General features: G+C 38.6%; 2 protein-coding genes across 3 annotated transcripts; one reads left to right on the top strand and one right to left on the bottom strand.

The window, feature by feature from the left end:
* Nucleotides 1-6,409: 6,409 nt before the first annotated feature.
* Nucleotides 6,410-9,003, bottom strand: LOC111208927. Its single transcript, XM_022708588.1, has 3 exons — nucleotides 8,105-9,003; nucleotides 6,865-8,033; nucleotides 6,410-6,612 (listed from the first exon to the last, which is right to left on the bottom strand). Exons 1-3 carry the CDS (start codon nucleotides 9,001-9,003, stop codon nucleotides 6,410-6,412), a joined length of 2,271 nt encoding a protein of 756 aa, XP_022564309.1.
* Nucleotides 9,004-10,987: 1,984 nt separating this feature from the next.
* LOC106434690 lies at nucleotides 10,988-13,020 on the top strand. Of its 2 annotated transcripts, XM_013875549.3 has the most exons (5): nucleotides 10,988-11,518; nucleotides 11,595-11,673; nucleotides 11,755-12,126; nucleotides 12,205-12,361; nucleotides 12,448-13,017. In XM_013875549.3, exons 1-5 carry the CDS (start codon nucleotides 11,352-11,354, stop codon nucleotides 12,618-12,620), a joined length of 948 nt encoding a protein of 315 aa, XP_013731003.1. In that variant the 5' UTR covers nucleotides 10,988-11,351; the 3' UTR covers nucleotides 12,621-13,017. The 2 variants fall into 2 exon arrangements, with proteins under 2 accessions (XP_013731003.1, XP_048619020.1); XM_048763063.1 differs by having other exon boundaries at nucleotides 11,755-12,361; nucleotides 12,448-13,020.
* Nucleotides 13,021-14,963: the final 1,943 nt, after the last annotated feature.

The raw sequence follows: 14,963 nt of genomic DNA, 5'->3' as shown, positions 1-14,963 counted from the left end.
AAAACTAGATTAGAAATATAAAAAATGTATTGTTTTGGAACAATTTTTTTTTCAGAATATGCATTTTAAAAAAAAAATGGAGGGAGTACTAATTTAATTGTTCAAATTATTTTGATGTATTTGTTGACAAAATAAGTTTCACTGTTCATGAGCGCATAAAATATTTTATTTAGAGACCTTGGTCCTTTGCAATAATTTTAAGTGTCATTTACTTTGGTCGGTGAAACTAACCGTTAACGACGGTTGGAAAAGAACAAACCCACTTACTGCTTTTTGCATCACTTTAATTCTTTATACTTTTTCCCTAGAATTACCGCTTATGGGAAATTCACATGGCGGTATAAAGTGATCATTAGATATAAACTTTCCACAAACGACGCGTACAGTCCCAATCAATATCATAACTTCATTTCTAAATACATGAGTAGAACGAAACTGCATATTTCCCTACCAATAAAATCGTATGATTGTCACAAAAGCATTTTACCAATCAAAATTCAAAAGCGACAAATAAGCTTCATTCTAATTATTGTTATTTTGTTTCGCAGTCACATGGCAACCACGAAAATGAATTAAAACGCGTTCGATATAACCATAAAGAAAAAATATTAAAACGCGTTCTTTTAGAATTTAAAGAGGAATTTAATGGATAAAGGAGAAACAGCAGAACTAATAAAAATAATCAGATTAGTTTATATTAATAACACTGTTATCCAGTTCAGATGTAGTCAAAGACAAATGCGCCGAACTCACGGCAGATTGAAAAGGGTTTAATGTGAAATTTTATTTGGCTGCATGTTTACGATCTTATGAGATATGCGCTCTTTGGCTATGGATAATATCTGCTATCACAATCCAAAAGCAAATGTGTGAGTAGAATAGTTAACTAATTAAGCAACGATTAGATTTATGATGACTTGAGATGAGTTTGATTTGGGAGATGTTTTCATTTTCAATAAGTTAGTTGGGTTTAAATGATGGGCCGGGCTAAATCATGACAAGACCCTGACCATCACTTCTTCACTTACACTCCCAAAGATTTATCATATTAACATTTCCTGATGTTTTCAAATTCAGTACGATAAGCTTAGTTTATATGCATGTAGAACGTGTCACAATTTTTTTTTTTAATGAATACTAAATTTATTCATCTCAAAACTTTTTGTACAATAAATGCATCATTGTTTGAAAAAGAATGATATTAACTCAACTTCTGTACAAGATTAACTATAAGCTATCGATTTCCAAACCAAAGTTGCGTAGCAGTTTGTAGTCTTGAACGTTCTATCCTGTTTATTGAAGAGATGCGATTTCGCACTTGCTTATCAATTCTTGAGAGTAACAGAGCAGCTGACCACTCTCGTTCTCCCACCCAACGACCATTTTTCTCCTGCCGCACCGAGTATACTGCAGTTTGAAATGCATATCGAATCAGGAAAGTTGTTATTGCATCCCTCTAGTACCTTTAGCCACAATACTCAGAATCTGATTCCAATTGTTAGAGAACTGAGAGGCTAACAGCCTACCCACAAGGCCATACCAGATAGTTTGAGAATAAGAACATGTGAAGAATAGGTGATCTCTTGATTCCATGGAGCTCTTACACAACAAACACAGAGTATCAGCTTGTGGGTTCCATTTTAGGATCATGTCCCCTGTAGCTAGACGATCCTGAGTAGCGAGCCATGTTATGAACAAATACTTTGGAGTCATGCCCCTAAACCACACCCCTTTGCTCCAAGTAACACGTGGGGAGTGACTTCTTATGATCTCCCAAGTTTGCTTCGTACTAAAACAAGACTGGAAGTTCCATGCCCCTGTTTTCCACAGTCGAGTGTCATCTTCTAGTGATAGGCCTCTGATCCGAAGATTTAGAATCTCTCTCTCTATTTGAACCAAAGTCTCCACTCTGTGTCTGTGACGTCTGTATGTTTGGACTACTACCTCCACAGTAGTATTGATTGGAATGCCTAAAGCAATACATCCTCGAGACCCAGTCAAATCTATCAATCTTCCCAAGGGAGACCACTTGTCAAACCAGAAAGATGTATAGGATCCATTACCAATCTCCATCCGCGTGAGCGTCGATGCAAGGTCGAAACTTAAGTAACTTCTTCCATATCCAAGACCCTAAGGAGCTTTCTTCATTAACACTCCATAGTGAGCCCTTCCTTATCAGATACCGATGAATCCAGCAAACCCAAAGCGAATCCTTAGCTGACAATATTCTTCATAACAATGTGAGACAGCAAACCAAATTCACTTCATTTAGTGACCTCAGACCCAAACCTCCTCCTTCATGTGGCTTACACACATCTTTCCATGCGATCTTAGCTTCATGAGATGAGAGATCAGGTCCGGACCAGAGAAAAGCGCTGCATAACTGCTCAATCTCCTTAATGCATTGTTTCGGAAGTCGAAAGGCGGACATCCAAAAGTTTGTCAAACTATGAATCACCGAACTGATGAGCTGCAGACGACCTACAAACGATAGTTGCCTTGCTGTCCATGAGCTGATTCGTTGCTTGATTCTCTGAATAAGGGGGTTATAATCTTGCACTGACATTCTCTTTGTCAACAGAGGGAGACCAAGGTATCGAACCGGCATAGCTCCTGCCGCAAAGGGAAACTGGTCCAGGATTTGGATCCTGTCCTCATCTTCCACTCCTGCCATAAACAATGTTGACTTCTGCAGACTTATGAGATGAGAGATCAGGTCCGGACCATAGAAAAGCGCTGCATAACTGCTCAATCTCCTTAATGCATTGTTTCGGAAGTCGAAAGGCGGACATCCAAAAGTTTGTCAAACTATGAATCACCGAACTGATGAGCTGCAGACGACCTGCAAACGATAGTTGCCTTGGTGTCACATTTTTTAATTAGGTTTGGTCAACTACTCGATAACATATTTTTCTAAACAAATACAAAAATCATGCAAATGATGCTTCCTAGCTAGTTACCTGGTGATTTTTCAACTTCTACTATTAAAAGTTTGATAATTAAGTAACAACGAGCTTAATCAGAGTCTAGATTGTTTGGTTGACTTTCCTCAAATCACCCTCAAGAAAAAAGAGATCCAAAACTGTTGTCTGAGATGGAGAATAGGCCTCAAGTGTTCATCAGTTACCGAGGGAAAGACCTGCGGCTGACACTAGTGCCACATATCAAACATCATCTGAAAGATTGCAACGTAAATGTATTCACGGACAGCAACGCAACGGGAGAACGGTTAAAGGAACTATTTAACCATATCAAAGACTCTCGGATCGTGATCGTCATCTTCTCCATAAGCTACTTGGAGTCACGGTGGTGCTTGGACGAGCTCGCTGAGATCAGGAATTGCTTGTTGAGGAAGCAACTTGACTTCGTGATACCCATCTTTTATAAGGTCAAGACTTCCCACGTTGAGAAACAGACCGGAGATTTTGGCAAACCGTTTCCAAACTTGCAGAAGAAGCATCCACGCCTCAGGGTCTTGAGATGGAAGAAAGCTTTGAGATTTGTGGCTAAATCAATTGGATTGTCGTATAGAGAAAATAGGTATGATTAGAAGTTTAAATCTCGTCTTAGCAAAAGAAGAAGTTTAAATCTTCCATAATCTTAAAGGGTATTTATCTTTTCTTTAAACTTTCTGTTTTGCAGTTCGATCTCCGAGTTGGACTTCATCAAGAACATTGTGGAAGTGGTTAATGGGCTTTTAGGCAGAATCGCATTGAAAGATAGTAACAATACTACTACTCCACAAATATATACGGTGTGTTCTTAGTTCTGACATATATTTCCCCTATGCACTAATCTAGATTCTAATGTAAAGTGCTTAATTACCGCCTACCTATTCTTTTGTATTTAGGTGTTTTTGTTTTGTCTTAGAATATGACATGGTGGCTGAACTTAACTTCATTATAGGGAGAAGCATCAAATCAGGCAGTGTTGGATGTCAATCAATTAAAAGAGCTCCTCCACTTGTCAGAGACAAAGGCACCAGAAGCTGTGAATCTAGACAGATTTTTTCGAACAGGATTCATGTTTGGCTTTGCATGGAAAGATCTAATCTGGACGATGCAGGGTGGCAACGGTTTCGAGATTTCTCCTCATGCAAACTCTCTTCAGTTTCATATGAATATTCAAAGCCTTAATACACAAGAAAATGAGTCACTAGAGAAAGCTATAAACTTGTTTGCTCTTCACATGATGTGCGAGCAAGCAAATCCTGCAGTAATCTTTAGTAACTGGGACAAACTTGATCAGTATACTAAGACCATCATCATCTACTCTGCACGAAAGAAATGCTACATGCTCATGGCCTACACTGAGGTCTTTGTCTATCTCTGCCTCTTTGACTTTATCTTTAGTTTGCTAGAAATTTCCTCTGTTTTTTTTTATACTTATGGTTGTTATGGCTATGATACTACACAGGGTGTTGATTTGAAATCTTTTTTATCAAGTAATATTCCTCATGTTGGTGCTTCGACGTTGGAGACTAAAGATCGTCATAGTAAGTTGATGACATAATAGACCTGCAAACACGTCATTTGACTAGCAAATAACGATTTAACTTTTATATCGCAGATGAAACAGATACTCTTGCCATGGTTCAAACCGTTTTGGCGAGTTGTATTTCGAGTCTTTGTTACAGTTTCAAGCGTTGTTTGTGCCTCACGAAAGACGATCCGGAGGATTCGTCGACATGATCCTTCCGTTGCAAGCAACTGCTACATATTCCTTTTTCTTTTTGTTTTGTGATTACCTTATTGCGAATGTAGCCGTACTAGATTTTTCCCTTTGATGCATTATTTTTATATATCTTAGGTCAAATAAAATAAAAGTATAAAACACATACAAATGAGTCGAGCTAAAATTATTTCCATTTAAATTTTAAAGCACAGCATACCTAAAATTGTTGTGCGAGACTCCTTGCGAGACTCCTTGTTGTCGAATTCTAATTCCTTGTTCCCATGATGAGTCATTAAACCACTATAAAAGTTATTTATTTTTCTTATCTTAGATTAGATCTCTAGAGAATTTTTTTTTTTTGATCAAACATTTAATTCATTCATAATAGAAAAGTTTACACTCAGGAAGAGTTTAGCAATAAGAGGGCTGATTTTACCACAGAATCAGCCAAAACATTACTCAGCCTTGGTACATACTCAAAGGAAACAACAGCAAAAGTAGAACTAAAATGATAGATATCAAAGAGAATACCAAACAATGCTGGTACAGAGTTTCCTTCCTTCAACATTTTCACGAGAGAGAGGGAGTCAGACCGGATCAATAGGGTTTTCACATTCGACGAAGCGGCATACATAACCGCCGAACGGATGGCGATGGCTTCAGCCATTAACACCGATGAAACAGAGCGACGGGAGTCGCTAATAGAGTCGAGATTTGGAACATGCTTCCAACCTGAAAAGACACCTCCACCACCACAATTTCGAGTACCTGCATCCCATGCTGCATCTACATTACATATAACAGTATCTGGAGTAGGAGAAGAAGCTCGCCACTGCTGTAAGCGCATTCTGTTCGTGCTCGGTGGCTGATTTGTGGTTGACTCGAGAGTCTGTGCAGCTTGCCATTCTTTTGCATCAGCAATGGACTTAATAATGATTTCCATATCGGAAAAGGTTCTGCTATCAAAACAGAGTTTATTTCTTGCTTTCCAAAGGTTCCATAGTATCCAAGGCCATAGGGGAGTAGAGAGCCCCACCGGTGGAAGGACTGTGTGACCTGGTGCTCCCATGATTAAAGCTGCTATCGATGGTGTAATTGGTGAGGGTCTGGTATTCAACGGAACTAAGTTCCACACACAATCGGCTAGTGGGCAGAGTAGAAAAACATGAAGGTCATCTTTCACATTGTTGCATATTTAACAGTTAAAGGTCAGTAAACCTCTCTTTGCCAGATTGGAGCTGACTGGGAGGGCTTTACGCATGAGTTTCCACAAAAAGTGTTTCAGCTTTGGAGCAGTTTTGATGTTCCAAATGTACTTGGACCAGTTGAAGCTCTGATACATTGGTTCACTCCTTGACTTTTGGATCATTCCAGCCCCATAGCCCGACTTAGTGGTATAGGCGCCAGTCTTGTCGAGGATCCATGAGACGTTATCAGGAGCTGGTGCTGAGCTTATGATGATACTGACGATCATCTCTTCATATTGCAGGAGGTACTGTCTAATCTTCTCCTTATCCCAGTTGTTGGTGATAGGACATAGGAGTTCGCTTACATGAAGATCAACGTCCATCTGATTTGGAGGTCCGATTGGTGTGATAGGAGTTTCACAAGAGAGTCAAGGGTCCTTCCAGATTCTGATACTTTCTCCTACCCCAACTGACCAACTAAGACCAAGCTTAAGAATCTCTCTCCCAGCCATTATGCTGTGCCATCCATGCGAAGCGCTAGCCGGTACTTAGCAGTCCATGAAGTTGGAGCCACGAGCATACTTGCCTAGCAAAACTTGTGCCAGTAGCGAGTGTGGATCATTCAGGATTCTCCAACCTATCTTAGCCAGTAGAGCATCGTTAAAGGTTTCGATATCACGAAATCCTAAACCTCCTGCGTGCTTTGGTAACGTCAAGGTCGTCCAAGTAACCCAACACATCTTTTTCTTCTCTGGATTGGAATCCCACCAAAATCTCGTTAATAGAGATTGAATTTATTTGCATAGGGAGAGGGGCAATTTGAAACATGACATCGTATAACACGGCATTGCGGACAGGACTGCTTTGAGAAGGATTTGTTTGCCAGCTCCTGATAGAAGGCGAGACGTCCAGCTATGGGCTTTTTGCCGGATCTTATCAAGGATCAAGGCAAAAATATCCCTCTTCTTCCTTCCAAAGTTTTCAGGCAACCCTAGGTATTTACCTAGGCCCCCTTCTGTTTCTATGGCTAGCGAGGCTTTAACGCGAGCCTTAACCTCCGGAGGGGTTTTTGCTGAAAAAGTGATAGCCGACTTTAAGAAATTAATGTGTTGTCCTGAAAGATCCTCATAAGTCTTCATGATATCGAGGAAAGCGGAGACACTGGTTGTGTTGGATTTGCAGAAGAACATAGTCTCGTCCGCGAATACGAGATGGTTAACAGTCGGGCTTCCGCGAGCTACTCGTACTCCTGTGAGTGAGCCATCTTGCATCGCTTTATCACACATCGAAGATAGCACTTCAGTGCATAATATGAAGAGATAAGGAGAGAGTGGGTCTCCTTGCCGTATTCTACGGGATGGTATCACTGAACCCATAGGAGAACCATTGACCAGAAACGAGTATGAGACTGATTCCACACAGCCCATAACCCACGCTATCCATCTATTGTCAAAACCCATTCTGACCAGCACAGCCTTGAGAAAGTTCCATTCGATCCTGTCATAAGCTTTACTCATGTCTGTTTTGACGGCCATGGCGCATCGCTTCTTTACTTCGGAAGTACGTAGGAAGTGGAGTGTCTCATGAGTAATCAAAACGTTGTCTCCTATTGCCCGACCTTCTACGAACGCAGACTGTGTCTTAGAGATCAGAGTAGGGAGGAGAGGTTTCAGCCGGCGGGTTAGGATCTTCGCGATTATCTTGTAGTGGGTGTTGCAGAGAGCAATAGGGCGGTAGTCGGCAACAGCACGGGCGCTTGTAGTCTTGGGGATTAATCTCACATGGGTCTCATTCTGTCCAGGGTGCAGAACACCGGTGGTGAAGAACTGTCGGATGTCATGCGTGACATCAGCTCCAATAATATGCCAATAAGAGTGGTAGAACTTCGCAGAGAACCCATCGAGACCAGGGGCCTTGCCGCTGTTTATTGAAAACGCAGCTTCTTTTATTTCCAAATCACTCGGTACTAAATCAAGGTATTGATTCATCTCCTCAGTCACCTTACATGTAAGCACCCCTTCTAGTTTGGCAAAATCTTGATTGTTATTGGTACTGAAAATGCTAGTAAAGTAATCCGCTATCACAGAGCCAATTTGGTCATCCTCATAAACATCTTTGCCGTCTTCATCTTCTATGACCGAGATGGTGTTGATCAATCTTCGTGTCGCGTAGCTGCATGGAAGAACCCAGTGTTCCTATCACCTTCTTTAAACCACTGAATCCTACTTCTTTGCAACCAAAACTTTTCCTCCTCTTTGTAAGCAGTTGTTAGGAGAATTGTGAGTCTCTCTATCTCTTCCTGGCATGGCGTAGAGGCTGATAAGGCAGTTTCCAAAGCAGCCTGATGCTTCTGGATCAGCAGATTATTCTTACGGTTCTGTTCCTTGGCCCAGAAAATAATTCCACGCCTTGCTGCATTAAGTTTTGCGATGACTATTCCCAGTGGATCATGGTTCCACGCTTCTTCCATAATGGCTGTAATCTCTTCTTTCTCTATCAAAGATCGGTTGAAACGGAACAAACCTTTGTGGCGAACTTTTGAATCATTGAAGTATGTGATGAGGGGGCGGTGATATGAGCCCTCATAGCGGAGGTAACTGCTTCTCCCCATCGGGTAGGCTTCATTCCATGCACAGTTAACCATAGCTCGATCGAGGCGGGATCTGATAAAATGAAGGTATCGAGTACCTCTCCAAGACAATTGATCACCCGAGTGCCGGAGATCCCACAGACCATTTATTGAGACAAAAGAGTGGAATGCGGTAAAGGACCCTTCCCAGCGCGTTGGGCCTCCCACTTTCTCTGAGTTGTTGAAGATGTCGTTAAAATCTCCAGTGATAAGCCATGGTGAGTTTCTTCCCGCTCCTACTGCCGTGAGTTTAGCCCAAAAGCTAGCTCGATTTTCCATTGCCGGAGCTCCATAGATAAAAGAGATAAAAGAAGAGGTTCCTTTGAAGGTAATACGGGTGTCTATCAAGTTTGGTGAAGCTTCCAGAACGGTAACGTCAATACCGTCCTTCCATAAGAGAGACAAACCACCGCTCAGGCCAATAGGTGGTACCGAGTAGTAGCGAGGATAGCGCAGATCCTGGAGTTTTCTTTTAATGAACTCATCCTCGTTTTTAGTCTCCATGAGAAACATTAATTATATCAGGAGCAATACTACGATGTATCTCCTTCAGTCGCCGGATTGTCGTGGTGTTTCCCAAGCCCCGACAATTCCAGCTCATGAGCGCTAAGGAAGAGGAGGTGGAGGATGGTGAAAATCCTTCCCATCCTTCCTAGACTTCTGTAGTCTAGTCCTTGAGCTACTCGGGAAAACACTTGTTCCTGGTTTGCTGCGCACTGTTGTATCTTCATGGCCCAGGCAGGGTTTCTTGCGGGGTGGCATCAGGGGTCTAACCACCATAGAAGATTTCTTTAGTTTTTGCCCCAGCAGCGGGCTTCTTCTAACTTGTTTAGTTGGTGTACGAGACACTTTGCGCTTAGCGCCTGTTTTGCATATAGCATGTGGTATAGTGATATTGATTTGACCCTCAGAGTCTGAATCTTGTAAGCGCAAGGGAGCCGGGATTCGTGGAGCAGAGGAGCTACCCTCTATCCCCTCAAGGACCATAAGGCGATCCTGAACTCCGGAAGACCGAGGTTTATCCCGGGAGATAGAGTTCCTCAGGTCAGGTTCTGAGATCCTCTCTAGGGCCGAGCGTCTTTCATTGGAGTTGGATAATGTGCGCTCAGAACTTTGCTCACTTGGAAATTCCAGCCTCTCTCGTACTGGTCGAGGAGGGGCAGTGTGCGAGGACTGGGAGCCAAAAGGTTTGGAGGTATTAACACCTAAATGGTCCCCACGTTGGGGTACAGGAGTTTGGTAATGTCTGGAGCTAACCACCTTTCCACTAGAAAGTTCCTTAGTGTTACATTCCACCTCAGAGTGGTGGTAAGCTCGTGATCGGTCTCTGTTAGAGGTTTCTTTGAAGTTCCCTCCTCGGTAAGAATATTGATTCAGAGAATTATAGGCCGCCGAGGGGTTTCCACCTCTATATAGATCTCTAGAGAATTATATATCAAAATAAGAGATCTAAAAATATATATATCAAAATAAGTCCTACATTTCGCAGTCAAAAAATTTATTATAGTTTCTCTTGTCTCCCATAATTGATCTTTCTAGGTTGTTTGATTAGGGGTATAACAAGTGGTAGAATGTATATCATTTTTTATCCAGCTGTATTACATGTTGGCTCCTAAAGGAAAAATAAAGTAAAATCCTCTTTTTCCACTAGAAGACTAGATTATCATTAAACCAACCTTGTCTAGTTCTCAAAATCGTTTAACTCATTTTATTAGCTTAAAAAAATCGGTCAAAATTTAAGTTCTCAAACACACAATCTCTAAATTCATAAGCAACACTCTTGTATCTTTTTATATAGAGACTAATGTTTTTTTAATCCTATAACATAGCATATATAGATAACTTCTAAATATATTATACATCTCAATTTTCGTATCTCTATAGGATTAGATATTTTATTGCATCTCAAGCTTTCTTCGCTTTCAAGCTTATTTCAACAGTGCAATCCCTTCGTTTAAAAATAAAATCCTCTACGGAGAAGTTTTGGACAGAGTAGATTATCATTAAACATGTAATCCCTTCGTTTAAAAATAAAAGCCTATTTACGGAGAAGTTTTGGATAGATATATAGCAATTTGATTAATAAAAGACTATGGCGTACATATAAATATTTCAAACATCTTTGTTGTCAGGTCTACGATTACGTCTACTACAAATGCAAATCGCAAAAAGAAGACTACAAATGCAAATCGAAACGCTAATAGCAGAAGAAAATTATTTTGAGTTTTTAATTCAAATTATTTTTAAAGTCACTGATATTATTGCTATATTGCTTTAAATGCTAATATCACTTTAGTTATCCAAAGTAAGATTAAATTTTTTTTTCCAAATTAATAGTATTAATATAATAGTATAAAGGTTATTAAAGTATGATTTAGTGCTATCTAAAAATATTTTTCTGATATAATATAAATTATTCTATAGATTTCCTAATATTTAAATTGTTACAATAATTAGGTGAAACATGTTCACGTGCTGAAAAACCTTGACTTTTCGCTAATCACCTGTAATTAACTCAACCAAAGCCAAATAAGAAAGAGAATATTCTCCCTAATCAGCAATTTATCAAAATGGTGTTTCAGATGAAGAAGCCTCAAGTGTTCATCAGTTTTCGGGGGAAAGACGAACGGAAGAAGTTACTGCCACATCTCAAACATCACTTGGAAGTTAGCCCTAGCAATGTGAGGGTCTTCACGGACAACGACATTACTGCACAGCGGCTCGACAGACTCTACAATCATATAAAAAATTCATGGTTGGTGATCGTCATCTTCTCCGTGAGCTACTTGGAGTAAAGCTGGTGTTTGAACGAGTTGGTTGAGATCAAAAAATGTTTACAGACGGAGAAGATTAAGTTCGTCATGCCTATCTTTTACAAAGTAGAGGCCTACGAAGTTAAGGAACAGAAAGGAGAGTTCGGAGCTAAGTTTCAAACTTTGGAGAAATCGTGTCCTGATAAGGTCAAGAAATGGAAGAAAGCTTTGGGGTTCGTCGCTAACTATGTAGGGTTGACTTATCAAGAACAGAGGTACTATTTGAGTCAGCCATAATTATTAAAAGTTAATTGGGTCTTTCATGATCAATTTTTTTTTTTCACTCAGCAGTTCAGTTTCTGAGTTGGATTTTATCAAGACAGTCGTCAAAAAGGTTGATCAAATTTTTGCCAAAAGTCCACCAAACGAGGTGTGTTCTTAGTTCTGTAATATATCATTACATTAATGTGCTATGTTTTTTGGTATTATAATAGACAGAATTGTTTTGCAGATATTTGATAAGTCACAACTTCACTTGTCAAAGACACTAGAAGCTCTGAATCTGGAAAGATCTTATTTTCGAGGATTCATGCACGGCTCGGCATGGAAAGATCTTATATCGTTCGTGCAGAGTAGCAACCGTTTCGAGATACCTGTTCCTGAAAGCTCTATTCAGTTTCCTATGAATCGTCAGAGATTCGATTTACAAGCAGAAAGAAATGAGTTGTTTGAGAAAGCTACAAACATACTTGCCCTTCGCATGATGCATAATCCGACAGAACCTGCACTGATCTTCAGTAATTGGGACAAACTAGACGACGAAATGAAGAACTATATCTTCGACTCTGCACATAAGAAGATCAAGATGATCAAGATCTACGATGTGGTTTTTGATTGTCTCTCAGTTGTTTTCTCCTTTTTTTTAGTTTACGTTTGTGCTTATGGGTATATGATTCCACAGGATATTGATTCGGAGCCTCTCTTTCGTTCAAATGTTTCTCCCTACGTTGAAGAACTAATATGGGACAAGACGGTAGAGCCTCAGGTTTGGCCACATCCTGATCATAGACGCGCCAGCTCATTTCATGACAATAGAGAACAATCTTACCCATTGCTTTGTAAGTTGATGTCATGACACACATAACTTGCACTTGCACACGTATTAATTAATAAATGACTAACGACTTGACTTTTATATCGACAGATGAAATGGACTGGCCGGTGGAACCCCTGGTCGAACCCCCGGCCAAACCCCGAGTTCAACTCACCGATAAATCCCCGGTCAAACCCCTGTTCGAAGCTCAACGGAGTAATGACAACCCGGGTTATTTTACGACTCTGTGTTACTGTCTCAAGAGCTGTGTGTGTTTAACCTAAGGAGCAAAAATATGATCCGGAGGATTTGCCGACATAAAATTTCCGTTGCAGGCAGTATTGGTTATATCTTTTACTTGTGACATGCGCAAAAGCTATTGTATCACGTTCTGACATTGCGGTCAAACTTGTTTATATAGTTTTTTTTTTACTTTACTGTTACAATATATTCTACCCCTTAAACGATCAACATTATTTGGAGTTTAACAAGATATGAACACGGATTGGAGTTTCAAATCATTATGTTGACCAATTCAATCGAATTCCTAATCAGAAGCTGAAACCATAACTACCTGGTGTGCATTTGGACTGTGTTATCATAATTTGGTCTAAAAGATAAAGTATAAAGGCTGACAAAAAAAGATACAGTATAAAGATAAATGAAAGAATCGGTAGTTGAGAAACGAGAATTCGGCCAAAAAAAAACTTCAACTTTGCACGAATTACCAAAAGAAACATGAACTTTTGGGCTGACCAAAAAAACACCAAACTTTCATTGATTTTAAAATTAATTAACAATATTTTCGCTGACTTGCTAATTTAGCACGCTGTCGACAAATTTAACAGAAATATTTGACGTCGTTTTCAAATGAGATGAAACGACATCGTTTTTAATTTCAAATCATGTAAAACGACGTCGTTTCAAATATTTCTGTTAAATTTGTTGACGGCGTGCTAAATTGGCAAGTCAGCGAAAACATCTATACTATTAAAGCAAGATCCTATTGTCCTTTTTACCTTAGCCTGCCCTTTCTTTACTAACATTGCATATTTCATTAAGGGCAATCAAGTAATATTAATAACACATCTATATCGGGCCATTTTTTCGGATCCAGCCCACTGTCCACATAAGATCTCTCTTGGGCCATTTGGGCCGATTAAGAAATCAGATCCAATTCTCACATTTTTTTTTCTTTGAGCTATTGAGTCCAAGTTCAAATAACTTTTTTTCAACCATTCTTAATTTTTTTTTTTTAAATATAATTTAAGCATTCATAAAAAAAAATCTATACTATTAAAGCAGGATCCTATTGTCCTTTTTACCTTAGCCTGTCATTTCTTTACTAACATTGCATGTTTCATTAAGGGCAATCAAGTAATATTAATAACACATCTATATTGGGCCATTTTTCGGATCCAGCCCACTGTCCACATAAGATCTCTCTTGGACCATTTTGGCCGATTAAGAAATCAGATCCAATTCTCCCTTTTTTTTTTCCTTTGGGCTATTGAGTCCAATTTCAAATAATTTTTTTTCAACCATTCTTAATTATTATTTTTTTTTTAATATAATTTAAGCATTCATAAAAAAAAAATTGATTTTTTCGTTGAAAAGTATAAATCTTTATTAAAAGTATATAATTATTTTTATTAAAAATATTAACCACATAATAAAATTAATTTATCAGAGTTATACCAATTTAATTCATTAAAAAAATAAAGTTTAATTTTTTAAATATAAATAGTCATTTAAAATGAAACACGATAAAGAAAGATAAAAAGTTTAAGTCTTTTATAAAATAAAACACAAATATATGAAATATGACATTTACTAAATATTTTGACCACTGAAAAAAAAAAATAAACCCGCGCTTTGAAAGCGCGGGTAAAAATCTAGTTGTTAATTAATTCTAAAGTCAATAAAAGTTTGGTGTTTTTTTGGTCAGCCCAAACGTTCATGTTTCTTTTGGCAATTCGTGAAAAGTTGAGGTTTTTTTTGGCCGAATTCTCGTTGAAAACTATAGTTATTGACCAAAACACAAATGCTATTTAATAAAAATCACACACAATACTTCACTGGTTGACATATAAGAGCATGATTATCAATAATTTTATTCCCACCTGGTTCTAACTAATTTAACTTTAATAATTTTTATGTAATTTAATTAAAAGTTAAATTTAAAATCACAAAAAAAAACTTAAACCAATGCATTAGCAACATCTGGAAAAGAGTATGTTTCCATTTATTGTTTATGTTCTCTGCACCGGTTTGGTTCTCTGACATCAATTTTTTCAATATTTTCATTTTTTTTAATTAATACAAACCGTGTTAGATACTCCACTGGAGTTGCCCTGAGAAACATATACAGCTCATTCTTCTTATAAACAATTTTCAGTATAATGACGACTCTTTTTTTTGTCATTATCCGGAAATCAAGAGTATAGACTATAGAACCTATTTTTAGTGTAACAGCTGTAAATGCAAGATCCCTAATAATATATATAACCTTTAAACTGAGCACTGTTTAACATCTCTTTCTTATTTCTTATGTTTCTCTGTCGATATATTTTATGTTAGTTTCTCTGGTCTCCCGTGTTTGATGTAGATCGATTAGTTATGGACTA

Source organism: Brassica napus, chromosome C7, assembly GCF_020379485.1.
Source record: "Brassica napus cultivar Da-Ae chromosome C7, Da-Ae, whole genome shotgun sequence".
NCBI classification, from domain to species: Eukaryota; Viridiplantae; Streptophyta; class Magnoliopsida; order Brassicales; family Brassicaceae; genus Brassica; species Brassica napus.
This window is presented reverse-complemented; position numbering and strand designations above follow the sequence as displayed.